Source organism: Hyperolius riggenbachi, chromosome 9 (genome assembly GCF_040937935.1).
Source record: "Hyperolius riggenbachi isolate aHypRig1 chromosome 9, aHypRig1.pri, whole genome shotgun sequence".
Classification (NCBI taxonomy): Eukaryota; Metazoa; Chordata; class Amphibia; order Anura; family Hyperoliidae; genus Hyperolius; species Hyperolius riggenbachi.
The window spans coordinates 230,203,284-230,224,026 of NC_090654.1; the positions used below are offsets into that span (position 1 = coordinate 230,203,284).

Here is a 20,743-nt window from a genome sequence, read left to right on the forward strand (position 1 = left end):
TCCTTCCGTTTCCCATAATTCCTCCTTGAAATTTTTTTTGGGCTAAACAACATCACAAGCGGAAAGTAAAGCATTTTTAAGAAGCGATTATGAAGATTGGGTGGAACATGGGGAAGAACGGACAATGCAGAGAAATATGTGGTTTCAGCATGAACATACTGTACCTCTGTGCTTACAAATGGTAGCTTTGCTTTATACTTTTTAAAGTAATTTTTGCTACTAGTATTGGTGGTTTTGTTTTCAATTTGTGATGTCGTATTTTGTAAGCAGAACTGGTTAAGCGTGACAGATGACCTCTGTGTGACACCAATAGGAATTACAACCGTGTGTAACAAATACCCATACGTGTAAAGGTACCCATACACTCGTCAGATTAGCAGCAGATAGATCATCAGATGGAATTCTTATCTATCTGATGTGTAAAAGGAACATTTTTTACTAGAATAGAATTCCAATAGATTTCAGTTTGAAATCTATTGAAAAACGATCTGATGGCATTTTTTTGCCATCAGATTTCCATTAGGGCCAATGCAAAATGATAAGCAATCTCAACAGATCGACCTAGATTTTCCACCCTGCCAGTTCGATGGAAATCCATCGAAATCGGCCGTCGATCGGTCAATTGGGCAACCGATTTGCAATCGATCGATTTTGATCGATCGGCCAGAAAATCGGCTGAGTGCATGGGCCCCTTTACTGTTTCTGCTAGGGCGCTTAATGAGAAAGTTGAGCTTATTTTATTTGGTAACTTAAGTGGTTCATCTTCTTAATTGAGTTGTTGCCTAAAGACAAGAGTATACATAACTTTATTTTAGAGGGGAATTTGGGACAAAAAAGTTAGAAAGCCTAACCCCATCTTTTTTAGGCTTGGTTTACAATGGCAGCTGATTAAAACGGATACGTTTATAATTTATCAGTTCATCTGTACTTTCTCTTTTAGTTTCTGTGCGTTTTTTCATCCACTTTTGTATGGGTTGGGCAAATGGACAAAAAAAAAATACATGCATTAATGCGTTGTAAAAAGGTTTCAGTTATAATGCATAGGTTTAAACGAAAGAGTAGAAAAACGTGGAAAATTCCTTCATGTGCTGCGCATTAGTTGTTCATTGTGTCACAGCTGATGGAAACTGATTCAGTGTAACTCAAATATATAGCATAAGTTTTATCATTTCACTAAAAAATGCTTGTAATTCTTGTACCTTTTTGTCAATAATCTAAACTGGCTACAAGCCACATACTCTAGCTATTCTTCTAGCCATTACCGCCCTAGTGTAGAAGTGTCCCCTGCTGCCCTCCTCTCTACAGTTGCACTCCTCCCTCGCCAAACACATTGATTTCCCTGCCTTTGCATAGCTACGGTAAATATTTTTTTGGAAAAAAAAAACTATAGTACAACATTGACCTGCACCCTCACGTATCCTATTTGACCTCACTTGGTTTAGTACAGATTGCAAGTGTAGCAGATCCCTTAAGCCCGGTCTACACCATACAATTTTTTTTTTGTCCGATTTGATTCAAATCGACATGTCCGATTGGATTCAAAACAATGGCAAATTGAATCGAATCCCGATCGGACATGTCACATTGAAACAAATCAGTGAATCGAATCGGACAAAAAAATTTATGGTGTAGATAGGGCTTTATGACATTATTCTGCTCTTGTATGCATGGCATTTTACGGGACACCTGGGCCAACAAAAAGGAGCCAAGAGCAAGCAACCAGAGGGCAAACAGAAGGAGAGGGTCACACAGGAGCTCACGTCATGAATAACCTTTAAAGCGGACCCAAACCAAACATTTTTTTTTTTTTATTCAAAATATTTAGTTGCACCACTCTGACACATACAAAGATAAATAAACACCCCTTCAAGCCTATGAGCATTTCAGTGCATGCTTTTCACCCTTCTCTTTTCATAACAAGAGTTATACAGGTGGCAGCCATTAGCAATTCCTCCTTTGTTGGACACCATCTACTCCACCAGTTTGCCGGATTGTGTCCTGGCAATATGAAAGGAAGGTAGGGGTTCCTCCAATAAATAATAGGTGCCAGTTCTATGGCTTTCATCCCGAATAAAAATGTATACTTTTCAAACATTTACGTGCTGATGCTTGTTTTAGGCCAGCATCTTCCCAGGCTGGAGGCCACGATTATAATCTTCCAGAGCTTGTACCTTTTTTAAAATGATCAGAAAAAAGAAGGGAACACTGAGAGCCCAATATAGTGTAGTATGTACAATAATGGGTAATGAGAGGTAGATAAATGAATATACTCACAAGCCAGGGTTACCGTATAGGTAACCACTGTATAGGCAGGTGAGGAGATTAGACCTGTCCCCACTCAGGATTAAGATGTCGCTCTCTGTAGATAGGGAGAAGAAGAGGAGAATTCGACCCCTCCACCAGGGGTGGATGCTGATATTGTAAGGAGAACAGAGACCCCAAAAGAATAGAATAAAATGTATTAAAGGGGCACTACAGCAAAAAACTGTAAAATTTAAAATATGTGCAAACATATACAAATAAGAAGTACATTTTTTTTCCAGTGTAAAATGAGCCATAAATTATTTTTCTCCTATGTTGCTGTCACTTACAGTAGGCAGTAGAAATCTGACAGAAGTGACAGGCTTTGGACTAGTCCATCTCTTCATGGGGGATTCTCAGCAAGGCTTTTATTCTTTTATAAAGATATTCCCTAAGAAGGTTTTAAACAATGATGCTGGCTAGCTTCCCTGTCCCTACACAGTTTTTTTTGGCAGTTGGACAGAGCAACTACCATTCATGAAGTACTTTTGAAAATAAATATATCCCTGAGAATCCCCTATAAAGAGATGGACTAGTCCAAAACCTGTCACTTCTGTCAGATTTCTACTACCCACTGTAAGTGACAGGCACATAGGAGAAAATTAATTTATGGCTCATTTTACTCTGGGAAAAAAATGTACTTCTTATTTGTTTGTGTTTGCACTTATTTTAAACTTTACAGTTTTTCACTGTAGTGCCCCTTTAAAAGCTTTAAAATTCCTCGGGAGGCAGTGGTGGACTCATCTCCCCGAAGTAGACATAATACCATCAATTTTCTGGGCTTGACTGTTGTACCCTTGTCTGTATGAGTGGAGGGGTGGGTATTTTTAAGGTGCGTGTCAGTTGTCCAATGGGGAAATGGGAAAATTGTTATGTAAGGAGTGGTGGGCGGTGTGCTGGGCGTGACTATTACACAATGGGGACTGATGGTTAAAGTTATGTAAGGAGTGGTGGGCGGGGTGTATAAGACGTGTCATCACTGAAGTAACCTATGGGCAATGTGCCTATGGTGGTGGCTGGATACTGCACTGCTTAAGGGCACCGCCTTTGACATGGGAGACCAGGGTTCGAATCTTGGATAGGATAGCATATGAAAAATAAATAAACAAGAAAATAGGAAACATATGGTATATGAAAAATATGAAAATAAGTTTTAAAATTAATTTAGATTAAAATATACAGTAATAACCTAGGGAAATAAAACAAGAAATTCAGTAAAAACAGTTTAAAATGTGCAGACCGGATAATTTAAATGCTAGTAGTGGGTTCTAAAATATTATGAAAAAAATATATAATAAAAAGATGCCTTTTATATAAATTTGAAAAAAAATCTCTCTCTCTCTCTCTCTCTCTCTCTCTCTCTCTCTCTCTCTCTCTCTCTCTCTCTCTCTCTCTCTCTCTCTCTCTCTCTCTCCTCTCTCTCTCTCTCTCTCTCTCACTCTCATCTCCTCTCTCTCTCTCTCTCTCTCTCTCTCTCTCTCTCTCTCTCTCTCTCTCTCTCTCTCTCTCTCTCTCTCTCTCTCTCTCATATTGTGATAAAGTTCATTATTTTTTGTAATGTACTGATAAACATTAGACTTTCATATATTTTAGATACAAATACACACAACTGAAGTAGTTCAAGCATTTTAATATTGATGATTTGGGCATACAGCTTATGAAAACCCAAAATTCCTATCTCAAAAAATTAGCATATTTCATCCGACCAATAAAAGAAAAGTGTTTTTAAAACAAAAAAAGTCAACCTTCAAATAATTATGTTCAGTTATGCTCTCAATACTTGGTCGGGAATCCTTTTGCAGAAATGACTGCTTCAATGCGGCGTGGCATGAAGGCAATCAGTCTGTGGTACTGCTCAGGTGTTATGGAGGCCCAGGATGCTTCGATAGCAGCCTTAAGCTCATCCAGAGTGTTGGGTCTTGCGTCTCTCAACTTTCTCTTCACAATATTCCACAGATTCTCTATGGGGTTCAGGTCAGGAGAGTTGGCAGGCCAATTGAGCACAGTAATACCATGGTCAGTAAACCATTTACCAGTGGTTTTGGCACTGTGAGCAGGTGCCAGGTCGTGCTGAAAAATGAAATCTTGATCTCCATAAAGCTTTTCAGCAGATGGAAGCATGAAGTGCTCCAAAATCTCCTGATAGCTAGCTGCATTGACCCTGCCCTTGATAAAACACAGTGGACCAACACCAGCAGCTGACATGGCACCCCAGACCATCACTGACTGTGGGTACTTGACACTGGACTTCAGGCATTTTGGCATTTCCCTCTCCCCAGTCTTCCTCCAGACTCTGGCACCTTGATTTCCGAATGACATGTAAAAGTTGCTTTCATCCGAAAAAAGTACTTTGGACCACTGAGCAACAGTCCAGTGCTGCTTCTCTGTAGCCCAAGTCAGGCGCTTCTGCCGCTGTTTCTGGTTCAAAAGTGGGTTCATGCTTCCATCTGCTGAAAAGCTTTATGGAGATGAAGATTTCCTTTTTCAGCATGACCTGGCACCTGCTCACAGTGCCAAAACCACTGGTAAATGGTTTACTGACCATGGTATTACTGTGCTCAATTGGCCTGCCAACTCTTCTGACCTGAACCCCATAGAGAATCTGTGGGATATTGTGAAGAGAAAGTTGAGAGACGCAAGACCTAACACTCTGGATGAGGTTAAGGCCGCTACTGAAGCATCCTGGGCCTCCATAACACCTGAGCAGTGCCACAGGCTGATTGCCTCCATGCCACGCCGCATTGAAGCAGTCATTTCAGCAAAAGGATTCCCCACCAAGTATTGAGTGCATAACTGAACATAATTATTTGAAGGCTGACTTTTTTTGTTTTAAAAACACTTTTCTTTTATTGGTCGGATGAAATATGCTAATTTTTTGAGATAGGAATTTTGGGTTTTCATGAGCTGTATGCCAAAATCATCAATATTAAAACAATAAAAGGCTTGGACTACTTCAGTTGTATGTATTTGAATCTAAAATATATGAAAGTCTAATGTTTATCAGTACATTACAGAAAATAATGAACTTTATCACAATATGCTAATTTTTTGAGAAGATCCTGTATATCTCTCTATCTCTCTATCTCTCTATCTATCTCTCTATCTATCTCTCTATCTATCTATCTATCTATCTATCTATCTATCTATATATATATATATATATATATCTCTATCTCTATCTCTATATCTATACATATAAAAAATAGATATAAAATGATCAGCAGAGCTACCCAGAATAAAGAAATTCTCTCTTGAGAATAATTTAGTAATTGTTGAAGACAAATCATGCACAGTACAGTTAGTTCTGGTAACTGTTTTCTAGGATTTACTTTCCACTGCAGGCCTTACTTACATTCCCATCCTTGAGTAGTTATTTTGCCTATACATTTTTTTTTTTTAATATAGAATTTTATTCATGAATATGAAATAGCACAGGTGTTACAATTCGTTTTTCTTCTTTCTCTCTTTTCTCTCGCTTTCTCTCTCTGGCCCATATGCAATTCACTTTTTCACCTGACTTTTCTTCTAAGTGATAATTTTACAACTTGCTAATAAAATGCTTTCTAAACCACCAGCAAGCAAAGAAATGCTAAAATTATTTTGAAAGTACCTACTTATTGGTACTTTTTCTATTGCAGAGTGTGAAAAAGTTATTTTAAATCATAGATGAAAAATTATCTCCTAAGAGAAAAAGTGAATTGTATATGGCCCTCTGTCTTGTCTTTCTCGCGTGTTCTTTCTCTCTCTCTCTCTCTCTCTCTCTCTCTCTCTCTCTCTCTCCACACTAGGCGCGGTTGCAGGACTGAGCCTGTGGTCTGTGATCCTGGCAATCGGTGATGCTGCTAAACCTGAACGCAAACAAAACCGTGCTGCCCTTTTGCAGCAAACGTTTTTGATCCGTTTGCGTGTTTTTTTTGTTTAGTTTTTTTTCCCCTCCCTCCAAAACGGATGGCTGCAGCCAGGACCCCAATAGGTGTCCCCCAGGTAGCCTGAGGGGGTAGCAGCCAGGATGCTACCCCCTCCAGCTATTTGTGGCAAAAGTGTAGCGAATGAGCGAGTGGGGAAGTTTACCTTACTTCCTCTGCTCGCCGTGACTTCCTGCAATGCCGCCCTCTAGTCACAGCGAGCAGAGGAAGTATAAGGTAATTGCTTCCCCGCTCGCTCTTGTACTTTTGCGGCACATAGCTGGAGGGGGAGCGGGGACAGGGGACTGTGCCCGCAGCCCCCCGTCCTTGCTGCTACCCCCTCAGGCTACCTGTGGGGACACCTATAGGGGGAAGGAGCAGGCAGTAGGCAGTGCGGATCTCCCTCCGTTTTGTGTGCAAAGGTCTCTGTGTAGACGGAGATGCGTTTTCGCATTGCCTGCCACTACCCCTCCGTATGTCAGGGATCGGTCCGGGTCCGTCAAGTCCCGACAAATCCGGACCCTGCGTTCAGTTTTTCAAAACAGTTCTACCGGAACACATACGCATTCGTTTTGAAAGTGAGTAAAGACTGTTGCTATTTTTAACATTAGTATCCATGGCTCCGGTCGTGGTCCGGGCCCCAAAACGGAGCCACGGATACGTTCCCGGACCTAGTGTGAACCTACCCTTACCCTCTCTTTCTTTCTCACTCACTCACCCCCTCTATCTTATTTATTTACGTATTTATTTTGTTCTTTCCTTCCTTATTTCTTTCGTTTTTTTTCTTTCCTTATTTCTTCCGTTCTTAATGTATGTTCTTTTTTTTTTTTCTTTCTTTCTTGTTCAGTTTCCATGTTTGTGTGTTACAGAATCTTATTTGTGTTTTCTCTATCCAGAAGGCAGGGCTAAGTCTCTGCAGGGCTCAGCATCTGCCTGTGCAAAGCGGGAGGGTTCATAAAATGCTGATTTGTACATCAACAATGTTCATAACTTTGAGGAAAGAACACTGCGAGACTGGAAGCAGTTCATCTCAAATCTTTGTGACCGTTACTTGGCCGGAAATACCAGCGATTTGAAGTAGTGTAGCCAGATGTTTCTCTGGATGGATTCCAGAAGAAATAAGTGTCTTGGTCCTGATTTACCCTTGCTGTCACTGAGAGCTAAAGACCAGCCAACATACTTCTGTTTATTTATCTTATGTTTTCTTTATTATGTTAAAAAGCTTTACTGATTTGTTTTCTATACAAAGTCTGTTATCTTATTCCTTTCCTGAATGATGAAAGAAGTACAGACCATGAGTTTCTGCTTTGATAACATTAACTACTGTTGAAATGTTATGAAGATAAGCAGAAGTTGCTTACTGCAGAAAACACTATTATAACCCATGTAAACCACATGCATTTAAAGGACCACTTTTCTGCACGCGCACATAAAGTGGTGTACACTGATCGACCAAAACATTAAAACCCCATGCTCGATATTATGTGCACACCGGCCTCAGATGAAGCTTGGCTTACACCCGCGAAACGGTCGTAAGGCCGTGCACCTATTGGTGCCCACAGCTGCCTCCCCCCCCTCACCCAGGTACAGCATGAACCAGTTATGCACAGACTTTGCTCACTTGCAATTGTCATGATCTTTTAATGCATTGTTTTTACACTGCACTGTTGTATTTTTGTACCAATGTTGCTACTATTAAACTATATAGTTTGACTTTTTCTGCCTCCTGGAGATTTTGCATAGACTTTGCGTTTTTTGTCTTGAGCACATAGTTTATACTGGGTGACACTATTGTTGTCATACACCTGTCCTGGGAGTCCTTCCCAGTTGTTCAATACAGCAAAGCCCAAGTGCCTACCAGCTCTCTTGCTAGAACTGCTTAATATTATGCTTGGCCCCCTGTACCAACAAAACTGCCTACACTTTTTGTGCTACAGACTGCACATGACTTCTGGGGGGTTTCATGTGGTATCTGGCACTAACACATTAGCAGGAGGTCCTTTTAAGCACTGCGAGGCTGGGTGTCCACGGATTGGACTCATTTTTCCAGTGCACTCAATAGAATCTCGATTAGATTGTAGTTTCTTCCATTTCTACAACACCACTTTGTGATGGTTCTATGGCCATTGTGAATGCTTTGGCAGGCGATGAGGGTCTGCTTGGGTACTCTGTATGTAGTTACTGCCTCATATGCAGGCGTTCTAGTGTCAGTCTCTCATGGCCAGGATTAAAGTGTACTTCCACCCCCTGTAGTTTGTCAACTCCCTCAATGTCTTTCTGGTCCTGTTATGTCTTCGGATACTGTTGACCCTTCCACCGATGGAGGAGACGTTACCCAGTAATGGAATCTAAGCGCCCACGGGCCTTCACCAACAAACCCCAAGGGGAAAGCTGGACTTAGCTGCCTAGTGTTCACCAAGTCACTACTGGGATAGTCTCAGCTGGTGGTTGGGAGAACAGTGCCACTGGAGTAATCCACTAAGGGTAAGTCCGATGAGGCAATCTGGGTCAGGGCAGGCAGCAAACAAGAGCAGAATCCAGTAACAATCCGAGTCAGGGCAGGCGGCAGGCAAGAGCAGAGTCCAATAGCAATCCGAGTCAGGGCAGGCGGCAGGCAAGAGCAGAGTCCAATAGCAATCCGGGTCAGGGCAGGCGGCAGGCAAGAGCAGAGTCCAATAGCAATCCGGGTCAGGGCAGGCAAGAGCAGAGTCCAATAGCAATCCGGGTCAGGGCAGGCGGCAAGCAAGAGCAGAGTCCAATAGCAATCCGGGTCAGGGCAGGAGAATCAGGATAGTCAAACAGGCTGGGTCACAACAGAAGATCAGACAGGAAATCAGGCTTGGTCAAGAGCGAACCGCTGAACACCAAACTAGCTGTCAGAACGAACAGCACTGAACGCAGGGAAGGGACCACCTTTTATAGGGGCAGGGCTGCATTTTGGCGCGCGATCTCGAACGCTGCACATGCGTACAAATGTCCGCCATAGTCCCGCGCATGCGTACGCGTGACCTGAAGCCATTCCGCATGGACGTACGCACGCCCCCGACCGTCGTAGCCAAACCACGGCGAGCAACGCGCGCACAGAGACCACCGGACGCCAGTGCGGGACTGAAGCCACACATGGAGGACGGAGCAGAGCCACGTGAGTATGACAGGTCCCTTCTGTTCCATGACTCAGTTCAGTTTTCAGACTACTGCCCATGTGCCCCGTGGCCAGGAGCATTCTGTGCATGTGCCATTTTTTTAAGACTGTTACTCCGGCCACAGGAGTGCAATGGAGGAGTTGCACAGGGCAGCACAGACCAAGCACAGTGGCCTGCAACCCATCTGGGTCGTGGACTTCACAGCTGACAGATTCCAGGGGGCTGGATAAAGCCCCAGGTAAGTAAAAATCCTTTTCTCTCATTCATCTCAGGTTTACTTCAGCAATTTAGTACTACAGTACTCTTCTGTGGTTTCACTATGCCTGTCAGTGATTCTTGAGCACCCATTACCCTTTTGCCAGTTCACCGGTTGTTCTTCATTGGATTAGTTTTGGTATGTACTAACTAATACATACCTGGAACAGTCCACTAGACCTGCCATTTGGGAGCCCAGTCATCTATCACAATACAGCCCATTTCACAATCGCTCAGATACCTTGACTTAATTAGTTGACCATTCATTTACTGCCAATATATCCCAACCCTTCACCAAACCCAACCCTTGACCAGTGCATTTGTGGTGGCATAATCTGTGTTATTTAGTTTTACTGGTTGTGATTTTAATGTGACTTAGTGTAAATGGAATAATATTACTTGGCTCTTCTCCCCTAAGTGATCAGTAGTTAGATTGGTTTCTTATTCAAGCCAGCTTTGCTTAACCACCTGTGGACCAGGCTAATTGAAACCTTTGCCCTATTTGGGACCTGTCATCCCTGCCAGGGTGTAGATTCCAATTAGCACATGCCACACGTTAGCTCACAGGGTCAGGAGGCAATGAAATTGACTCCTGACCGGCTCATTATGCTCTGCTGTCATAGAAATGGCAGGACGAGTAGGCTTCAGCGGCGACAGCGACGGGTCCGTGTGGCAAGATGTCGGTGAGCCCCATTTTTTGTACCAGCAGTCTCTGGTCCTTAAAGGACAACTGAAGTGAGAAGAATATGGAGGCTGCCATATTTATTTGATGTTAAACAATATCCGTTGCCTGGCAGCCCTGCTGATCTATTTGCAGTAGTGTCTGAATAACACCAGAAACAACCATGCAGCTAATCTTGTCAGATCTAACAATAATGTCAGAAACACCTGATTTGCATATTCTTGTTCATGGTCTTGGGCAGAGGATCAGCAGGATAGCATGGCAATTCACATTGCTTAAAAGAAAATGTGTCAGCCTCCATATCCCTCTCACTTCAGATGTCCTTTAACCTATTTTAGTTCCTGGACGTAGAAACTACGTCCAGGAACTATGCGCGCTCCCGCGGCCGATCACGCGCGTGCACACGCGCTCCCAGCCCGCGGTTTGTTAGCCAGGCAATCAGTGTATCGGGCTATGGTGCCCGATCACTGATTCCTCTCTCCCGCTAAAAAAGCGACAGCTTCTCTCGGAAGCTGCGCTTTTTCTGGCTGTTACCTCCCCCATGCGTCCCTCTAAGCGTATGTTACGCTTAGAGTGACGTCATGTAAACAAACTCATGGCCGCCATCTTGTGGCCAAAAAGTAAAACTACAACTAAGAGTAAAAAAAATAAAACTCAAGACACATTTACATTACAAAACTATTGTTTACATCCCACCCTCCCAAAAATACCCAAATAAAATGTTTAATATAAAAAAAAAACTTTACAATAAAAAAAAACCTGTAAATATTTACCTAAGGGTTTAAACTTTTTAAATATCAATGTAAAGATGAAATATTTCTATATATTTTTTTTTTATTTTAAACTTGTAAATAGTGATGGATGCAAAACGGAAAAAATGCACCTTTATTTCCAAATAAAATATTGTCGCCATAAATTGTGATAGGGACAATTTTAACGGTGTAATAACCGGGACATATGGCCAAATACAATACGTGAGTTTTAGTTATGGAGGAATGTATTATTTTAAAACTATAATGGCTGAAAACTGAGAAATAATGCATTTTTTTCAGTTTTTTTCTTATTCTTCCTGTTAAAATGCATTTACAGTAAAGTGGCTCTTAGCAAAATGTACCCCCCAAAGAAAGCCTAATTGGTGGAAAAAAACAAGATATAGATCAGTTCATTGTGATAAGTAGTGATAAAGTTATAGGCTAATGAATGGGAGGTAAACATTTCCCAAGTGAAAACGACGGAACGCGAATGGGTTAAGCTCCTCCCTTCTGTGTAATTGGAATTGGTTCGGAGATCCTTTGAGGTAGAAATTAACTATTAAGAGACAAGGGACCTTGTTCAATTCACTTATTCTCCTAAGTCTTCTCCTAGGTGATATTTTTACACCTTATCAATAAAATGCCTTTTAAAGTAAACCTGTAACAGAAAAAAGAGCACCTGGGGGTATGTTCCTTAGGAGGGGGAAGCCTCTCGATCCTAAAAAGGCTTTCCCTGTCCCCTCAGCAGTGGGGATCGAGAGCACTGGGATCCCGCAAAGAGCTTTTTGATGGCGCTTGTCAACCTGCGCGCATGCAGTATCGCATCTCCGCTTGGGCTCCAGCGGAAAAAGCCTGATTGGTTCCGCTCTTTTGCGCAGGCGCGAGCCATCTGTGCCTGCTCAGTAGAGCCGGCCCTATCGGACTCCGCTATTTCCACTGGAGCCCGAGCGGAGAGCCGCTACTGCGTCAGTTTTGTCAGTACTTTTTCACCTACTTTTTAGTACTTTTTCATTGATAGAGTGCTGAAAAGTTATTGTAAACAGACGATGGAAATGTATCTCCTGGGTGAAGAATTAAATGGAAGAAGGGCCCGATCCAAGTTTTCTCCTAGGTGCTGTTTTCACATTATAAATAAAATGCCTATTAAGCCACCAGCAAGCTAGACAATACTTGTGACAATATTTTGTACCTACCTTTTGGTACTTTTTCAATTGCAGATAGCAAAAGTTATTTTAAACAGAAGATGAAAAATAATCTCCCAAAAGTTAGGAGAAAAAGTGAATTGGATCGGCCCAAAGTGTCTAATGGAAGTGTAACATCTGCAGCTGCGGGCACGCCGGGTGCCTGCGCAGCCGCCTCTGGTCCCTGTTCAGAGGGGTTTTCCGTTCTGTCGGCGTCTAGCACGCCAAGGACGGAACTGTCATTTACACAGAGGGTTGCTCTATCACGCGGCCGTGCGCGTAGACAGGACCTTTATGCTGGAAGGAGGCGCGTCAGCTGACCCGCTGGTCGACTGACGTCAGAGGGGACTCACACCGCTCTGGATTGGTTGATTATTGGGGGGCGCGGCTGTGAGGCCTCCTCTGCTTCTTAAGCCTTCTCTGCTCACTCGCAACCTGTCTGCGGTTGCGAATACATACGTGTTAGCGCTCAGACCTGTGAAATCCCTGGTTTCCTACCAGATCAAAGCACACCGAATACTAGTCTATAGTATTCGGTGTGCTTTGATCTGGGAGGAAACCAGGGATTTCACACAAAACTAGGATTATTGTTATTACTGTATATTTCATACTCTGTGTATGACTCTGGCTATCTCTGACTCTGCTCTTGCTTATTGATTCTGTACCTCTGCCCATCTGATCTTCTTCTTTCTGAAACGCTGCCTGAATATTTACTACTCTCTTGCTTACTGGTTCTGTACTGTATCTGTCTCTCAGTAGCCGAACCCAGCCTGTCTGACCACTCTACTCACCAGTGAGCCCTTGCCACTGGTGAGGTGTTCTAACAGTTCCCACCAGCTCCTCTGGTGAGGTTCTGCCAAACTAGTCAGTAACTGTGTTCTAACAGTGCCCACCAGCTCCTCTGGTGAAGTTCTGCCAAACTAGCCAGTTACTGTGTTCTAATAGTTCCCACCAGCTCCTCTGGTGAGGTTCTATCTATCCTATACTGTGTTCTAATAGTGCCCACCAGCTCCTCTGGTGAGGCCTAGTTATTCTACTCTGTTACTGTTGCACCAAACACTATACACTATTGCATTATCCTGTTAGCTATACTTGCATTGTTGGTGATTCTGCAGATCACCATATAATCAGGTATAGTGTCTGTATTATTGGTGATTCTGCAGATCACACATAATCAGACATCTGTGTTGCTACATCGATCGTTACATAATTCTATTTTCAGAAGTTGAAAAAGGAAAATGGCAGTCCCTATGACACAGATACGACACATTCAACATGAAGGTTAGATAACCTTCTGCATAATTAAAACGATGTTCCTTATGTACTGTATATAGTGAGATGTGAGATCAAGTTAAGAAAAGTTTTAGTTCAGATTTTCTTTACTTTTTGGACTGTACCAGAGTAAGAAAGTTGGTGCCGGTCTCCACTCTTCTTCTTCTAGAATAAGAAAGTTCAAAATATTTTTCTACTGATGTTGCTAACAGCAGGACTCTAAAAGTTATCCCAGTGTAGGTTAGCTCTGAGCTCAGTGACTATTATAGCTCTGCCAAATAGAACAGGATATTTACAGTGATTCCCAGGAATTCCTTTCCTTCTGAGCTCCATCAGCTGTGTGGAATTATCTAGTATGGAATTAATTATGTGCTTTAATAACATGCCTTTGGAAAACTTTGCATACAGCTAGGAATCCCTGATTAGTGCAGAAGTGTGTGTGGCTCTCAGAGCTTCTGTTTAGTTAAAACCTGCTCTGTCTTTGGAGTTGAATGATCCAGAAAATCAGCATTTACCAGTAATAATCTCAGCTGCAAAGTGACTGTTAATGCACCTGCTTAGGCCTGTGAAAAAAAAACGTGTGTGTTGCAAAAATAAGGCAAGGAAAGAAGACAGGCAGCACCTTTAATGTCTTATTGGCTGTGGACCAGCTTACATGCGCAAGTTTTTATTAGGGGTTCCCAGTTCCTGGGCCCCCTTTGTAAGTTTTTGTTTTTATCTTGTTTTTTACGGTCTATACCGATTTTTGTTTTTACAATAAACGGTTTACACTTAAAGAGTTGCCCTTTTTTGTTGTGTTTATATATTGGCCTTCCTGGATACCATACCATATATCGGAGTGAGGGTGCGATGGAAGTTTCGATACAGATCTGCTCGAACTTCGTTAGGATTACCACTGAATGCGAGACATATACAACCTTATAATGTGGGTTGTTGGCAGCTGGTAAGCCCCTCTTACTCTTTTTCTGGTGATGGTTGGCCATGAGACCATGTGAGGTTGGAATATCACCATGGTGAAGTTTTAGTGACTGTATTTATACCTCTTTGATCTGCGCTGACTTCTTAATACTAATTTTTGTGGACTTTGGATGTTGTTTATTCTCAGCAGCGATCATATGTTCTATTTCCTTGGCGCTGATAAGCTGTTTGCTTGTAACGCCTGTGTAGATGTTCCATGATTAAAGCCAGGCTGATATTGATGGCATCCTCTATGGATCTGTTTGCTCTGTATGTAAATTGAAGTGGCTCTAGGAGGGTGTAGGTGGCCCCTTTCAAATGAGTGAGGACCAGTTTTTCAAAGATCTTCATGACAGTTGAAGTGAGGGCAACAGGTCTGTAGTTGTTGAGGTCCGTAATGCCAGTTTTTTGGGGGACTGGTATGATGGTCGACCTTTAAGGCAGGTGGGAACTTTACCCCATCAGGCATTTCTGGAATATGGAGGTGAGAACAGGGGCCAGCTGTCTGGCACAGGTTCTGAAGCTGGCAGAGGACACACCGTCCGGACCCGAGGCCTTCCTGGGATTCAGCTTTTGGAAATGCCTTAGTACGTCAGCCTCTTGGACTGCCACTGGCCCTGAGAGGCCGAGGTCCGTATCAGGACAGGAGGATGCGGGAGGCATGCTAGGTGTGGCCACCTGGACCACTGGATGATCGGGTTGGTGCTCAAACCTGTGATAGAATTCGTTGAGTTTTTCAGCTAGAGCAAGGCTCGGAGGCACATGTTGAGGTGGCTGTTTAAGGTTTGTGGCTACTCTGAGGCCTTTCCGGACTTCTCGTGAGTTGTTGGACCTAAGGCTGAGGCCCAGCTTGTAGGAGTAGTCTTTCTTAGCGCTAAGCTCTCGCTTGAGGGTGTACCTGGCTGTCATGAATTCCTCTGGTGTGCCGGTCTTGTGTGCAGCTTCCTTGATTTTACGGAGCCGGCGGAGCTTGCCATTGAACCAGCGCTTGTTGTTAGGGTAGACCTTTAAGTACTTTTTGGGGATGCACATCTCCTCACAGAAGCTAATATACCGTGCTTCCCTGAAAATAAGACACTGTCTTATATTGATTTTTGCTCCAAAAGATGTGCTAGGGCTTATTTTCAAGGGATGTCTTATTTTTGGGGGAAACACTGGTAGTTTTTCTATACAAAATGTATATACTGCATGCCATGCTGAAACACAAGCAGCATGCTCAGAGCTTGCGGTTTGCAGATATTGGCTCTCACTTACAAGAAACTGATTCTGTTGCTCATGTGGGTAAGAGTCTATTTCTTGCAGGCAGAGAACTGTGTCAAGCTCCCCAGAGCTATGATAGGATAAGCTGTGTGTCCTGGGAAAAGGTGAAGAGGTGAAGTGCTGCTGATGCTTATCACAACAGATCAGGAGGGCTGGTTCCAACAAAAACACAAATTTCCTGACACGTATACAGGACTGTAGAACTCACATTATACGGCTGCTCTCCTGTATCCAGGCTTTGTATTGAGCGTGACTTGCTGGTGTCATGTGGGCTGCTGCTAGGGCTTATTCTCAGGGGATGTCCTACTTTAGGGGAAACACGGTAGGAGGTGACGTTTTCAGTCCATTGCTCCAGGCAAGGTGCCTCCAGGGCCTTCCAGTCGGTACATTCGAAGCAGGCCTGTAGCTGCAGCTTAGCTTCATCGGTCCACTTCCTCACAGTCCTGATGACCGGCTTGGATGTCTTGAGGCGCCTTCTGTAGGATGGTATTGGGTGGATTAGGCAGTGGTCTGCGTTGCCTAGGGCAGCCCATCGTGTAGGTTTGTATGCATCCTTGAGGACTGTGTAGCAGTGGTCCAGGGTATTTTGGTTCCTGGTGGGGCAAGTAATGTTTGTATTGAGGCATCTCTTGGTGGAGGTTCACGTTGTTGAAGTCACCACAGATGATTAAGAGGGAATCTGGGAGAGACGGTTCTCATGCTGAGATGGTGTCACTTAGAGTATGCAAAGCAACCCTGATGTCGGAAATCAGGAGGTATGTATACACCAAACAGAACGTAGGAGGAGAACTTTCTTGGTGAATACTGGGGCCTACAGTTGGAGTAGGGGCTCGACATCCGGAGAGCAGTATTTACTCAGGATGGTCGTGTTAGTGCACCAAGCATCCTTAATGTAGAAGCAGATGCCTTCACCTCTCTCCGTTTGCCGGAGAGTGCGATGTCGCGGTCTGCCCGGAAGAGTTTGAAACCTGGAAGTTGAAGGGAGTTGTCCGGGATGGTGTCGTTCAGTCAGGTTTCAGTGAAGCACAGGACTGTGTTTGCTGCTGAGTAGTATAAGCAGCTCGTCTAGCTTGTTTTGGAGGGAGCAAACCTTTGCCAGGAGAATGGCTGGAATTGGTGAACGCAGGCCCTTCTTTTTGAGTCTCACTTGTACTCCTGCCCTGCACCCCCTGGGGCGGCGTTTCCTGCATGTCCACTTGTCATTGCTGATGAGTAACTCGATGTGGGCCCAGATTGCGTTGTGCAGCGGTTCATGAGTCGCTACACAGCAGGCCTCCCAGCGCAGGAGCTCTGCTCTGGTATAGGTGATGGTGTGCCTAGTTAACAGGGAGTGTGGCCACTTCAAAGCCATGGTGCCCAATGTGTCCATTTGAGGAGGGAGGGGACAGTGTGCATTGAGCGCCCATATAAGTAGAAACAAACAAAAAAAAGGCAGCAACAGTCAGGCAAGTGTTACAGAGAAGCGCATGCCGTGGGCGAAATCAGGTTGGCAATGCACCAGGGCAGATTGTTACCTTAAAGCAGTTGTAGCAATGAAGAAAGTGAGGAGCAGGCCCTGTAGCGTGCAGCAGCGGAAGCCGGTCAAGCAAGGAGCGCAGTTCAGGTGGGGGCAAGAAAGCTCAAAAGCTGAGGTGGGGGGGGGGGGGGGGGTTCGCAGAGTTGTAGACCAGAGTTAGTGCCCCAGTGGAGGCAGTGGGGTCGCTCAGGCTGCAGACCCCATGTCTGTCTGTTTAGGGGGGTCCCCTGTGCATGCTTGTCAGGCCTAAAATTATTAGAGATGCAGGATCAGGAAATAAGCCAGGCAACTGGTATTGTTAAAAAGGAAATAAATATGGCAGCCATCATAGCCCTCTCACCTCGGGGTCCCTTTAATTAACCCTCCCAATTAGTCCTTTATGAAGTGTGACTTCACTGACCAACAGAGAAGCTCAGGATAGGAGATCAGTTAGTTACTCTAATCCATGCATGTCAAACTTCGGCCCGTGGGCCAAATCTGGCCCTCAGAGCCATCAAATTTGGCCCTCAAGTGGCTTAACCAATTTGAATTGTGTTTGGCCCGCTCTAGATCACCAGGGAAGCTATATTGGAGGTGAAGACCGAGATTACCAGGGAAGCCTTATGGAGGAGGGAGGGAAAAAGCATTACACACCAGGGAACAGTATGGGGGGGGGGGGTCACTAGGCACCAGGGAACGGTATAGGGAAGGGAGGGGGCCACTAGTCACCAAGGAACTGTATAGGATAGGGATGACCTCTAAACACCAGGGAACTGTATAGAGGTGGGAGAAGGTCCACTAGATACTAGAACTATATAAGGGAGGGGGGGCTATTAGAAACCAGGGAACTTTTAAAGGAAGGTGGTTAAATAGACGTAGAAGTTGGCCCGCGACTTGGCCCCAATTTTTCAATTTCGGCCCACTTTGTATTTTGAGTTTAACACCCTTGCTCTAAACCAGGGGTCCCCAAACGTTTTGGGTTGAGGGCCGGGTCAACATACTTCAGACTGCTGGGGGGCCGGAGTGTACATAAAATGTAGAAGTCTTTGCGGGCCAGACAGTGAAGCATACCCAGGTGACAACCTGAAGTCCAATTGGACAGCAGTGTCATCTGATGTGGAATGTGATTGAAAACCAGCGAATTACTGCTTTCTGCCTTCCATGTGGATGGGTGGTGCCAGAACTGCTAATCCATATGTGGACCACCAATATTTAAAGATGTAGCTGCATATATAAGTAATACATTTTGTGTGGAGGGCCGGGGAAAAAAGCCTCAGGGGGCCACATTCGGCCCGCGGGCCTTAGTTTGAGGACCACTGCTCTAATCTATTCTTATTCATCACATCTATTCTCCTCTAGTGGAGGGGGCAGCAGAGAAGAGAAAGTGGGGCTTGGCTAATGCTAGGGGTTAGTTTAGGTAAGTGGCTGGGAAGGATTTGGGGTGTTAGAGGACCTCTAAAATCAGGTATTAGGGGAAATTCGGGCTCCTAATACTCAATACCCACTGCCTCACAGTTGTGCTTTTTCAGGTGCACGCGCGAGAACCTGTCTATTGATTTGCTTTCCAGGTATAATATATCCTTTTTTGCAGTGCCAGTCACCTTTCCTGTTAGAACATGTATGTTATGTATTGTTCTACTAAACTGGAAATTCACTTTTTGAATCTTTTTTTTTATTTTCTTTTAGGGAGAATGCAGACGGAGCAAGAATCATAGTGAATGTGGATGAGAAGATAGCAAGGATCCGGAACATAAAGGTAACCAGTAAACTTACCATTTGTCTACTACAACCAGTTTACATAAAAACTTACATGCAGGCAGTAGATTATTATCTACTTAAAGGACACCTAAATACCATATTTTTTCAGACTGTAAGACGCACCTAGGATTAGGAGACAAAAACCAGGGGAAAAAAAAATATATGCTAAACCTGGTGCTTTCATGGTGCAGGGGCATCTCATAGACATTTTTCCTCCAATTATTATGTGCTCCTTAGGCCTGTGGTCTCTGTGTCTTCCTCTGGTCCCAGTGTCCTCCTCTTGTTTCTCTGTAGTCCCCTGTGTCCTCCCCTGCCTCATGTGTGTGTTCTTTGCCCCATATGTGTGCCCTCTGCCCCGCTTCTCCCCCTCTGTTCTTTGCTGCAAAAATTTAACACACACGTAGATATGGGTGCCCGCTGCTCCAGTCAATTTGTGCTGAAGTAGCTTCACATAGAAAGGCAATTCCCCATGTGCTCTTCTGTTCTTTGCCGCTAATAATAACACTCAAATACTGTAGATATGGTGCCCGCTGCTCCAGTCAGTTTGTGTGGAAGCAGCCGCACTTAGAGAAGCAATGCAAGGCTTTACAGGATCGATCGACAAATAAGGCGGCGGGCGCTGCATAAGGTCCACCAATCACGTCTGCATACTGCTCTGCTCCCTTCTCTCATTGGATCTATGGTCCCGCCTTCAAGACCAGTGGTTCCAATGAGAGAAGGGAGCAGAGCAGTGTGCAGATGTGATTGGTGGACCTCCGCCTGATTCCTTGATCGCTCCTGTAAAGCCTTGCATTGCTTCTCTAAGTGTGGCTATTTCCTCACAACCTGACTGGAGCGGCGGGCACCGTATCTGTGTGAGTGTTCATTTTTTTTTTTTTGTACGACAAACTGGGAAACTGGGTGGAAGATGGACACACAAGGCATTGCCTCTCTAAGTGCAGCTACTTCCACACAACCTGATTGGAGCAGTGGACACCGTATCTATGTGTGTGTTATTTGCTGCAAAGAACAGAGGGGAACACAGGGCGGAGGACACTAAGGGCTGGATTCACACGGATGCTTTTGCGGCAATTCGGGAAGCAACGTTTTTTGGGATCTAATGCTGTCCCGTTCAAGTGAATGGGAGCATTTAGAGCTGGCTTTTGCAGACTTTCATAAAAACCTGGCGTTGCATCTCATCTCGAAAAGCAACGTGTTGCTTTCAGAGGTGGTAAACGTGGGGAAACCAGTGTAGGGACCCGAACCGCTAGGCCTGAAGGCTTCCCAAAAGCCTTCAAAAGCTAGTGTCTAAACCCTGCCGTTTGAGTGCAGCGCCGTGCAAAAGCTTGGCAAATGTCCGTGTGAACCAGCCCTTAGTGCATCTATTTCATCCTGGGTGACTTTAACAAGGCGAACCTACGTCAGGTGATGCCCCGCTACAAGCAGCACATAACCTGCCCCACCAGAAACGGTAACACCCTGGACCACTGTTACACAGTCCATAAGAGCGCATACAAGGCCACCCAAGGTGCCCCACTAGGAAACTCCGATCATAACACGATCCATCTGATCCCCACCTATAGGAGGCTCCTGGAGACCTCTAAGCCCACCGTCAAAACCATCAAAAAATGGACTGCAGAGGCTAAACTGGAACTTCAGGCTTGCTTTGATACCACTGACTGGTCAACCCTGGAGGCACCCTCCCTCGACGAATGGGCCGATAATGTCACCTCCTACATCAGCTTCTGTGAAGAAGCGTGTATTCCATCCAAGACTTTCAGGGTCTTCCCCAACAATAAGCCC

At 44.4% G+C, this 20,743-nt stretch overlaps 1 protein-coding gene across 2 annotated transcripts in view; it reads left to right on the plus strand.

Annotated features, from left to right (window-relative positions):
- STARD9 (StAR related lipid transfer domain containing 9) overlaps positions 1–20,743 on the plus strand; it is a 255,427-nt gene that overhangs the window by 20,291 nt on the left and 214,393 nt on the right. For both annotated transcript variants that reach the window (XM_068254136.1, XM_068254138.1), the window contains exon 2: positions 18,890–18,959. In XM_068254136.1, the coding sequence (XP_068110237.1) occupies positions 18,890–18,959 (70 nt within the window). The remainder of the gene's footprint in view (positions 1–18,889; positions 18,960–20,743) is intronic.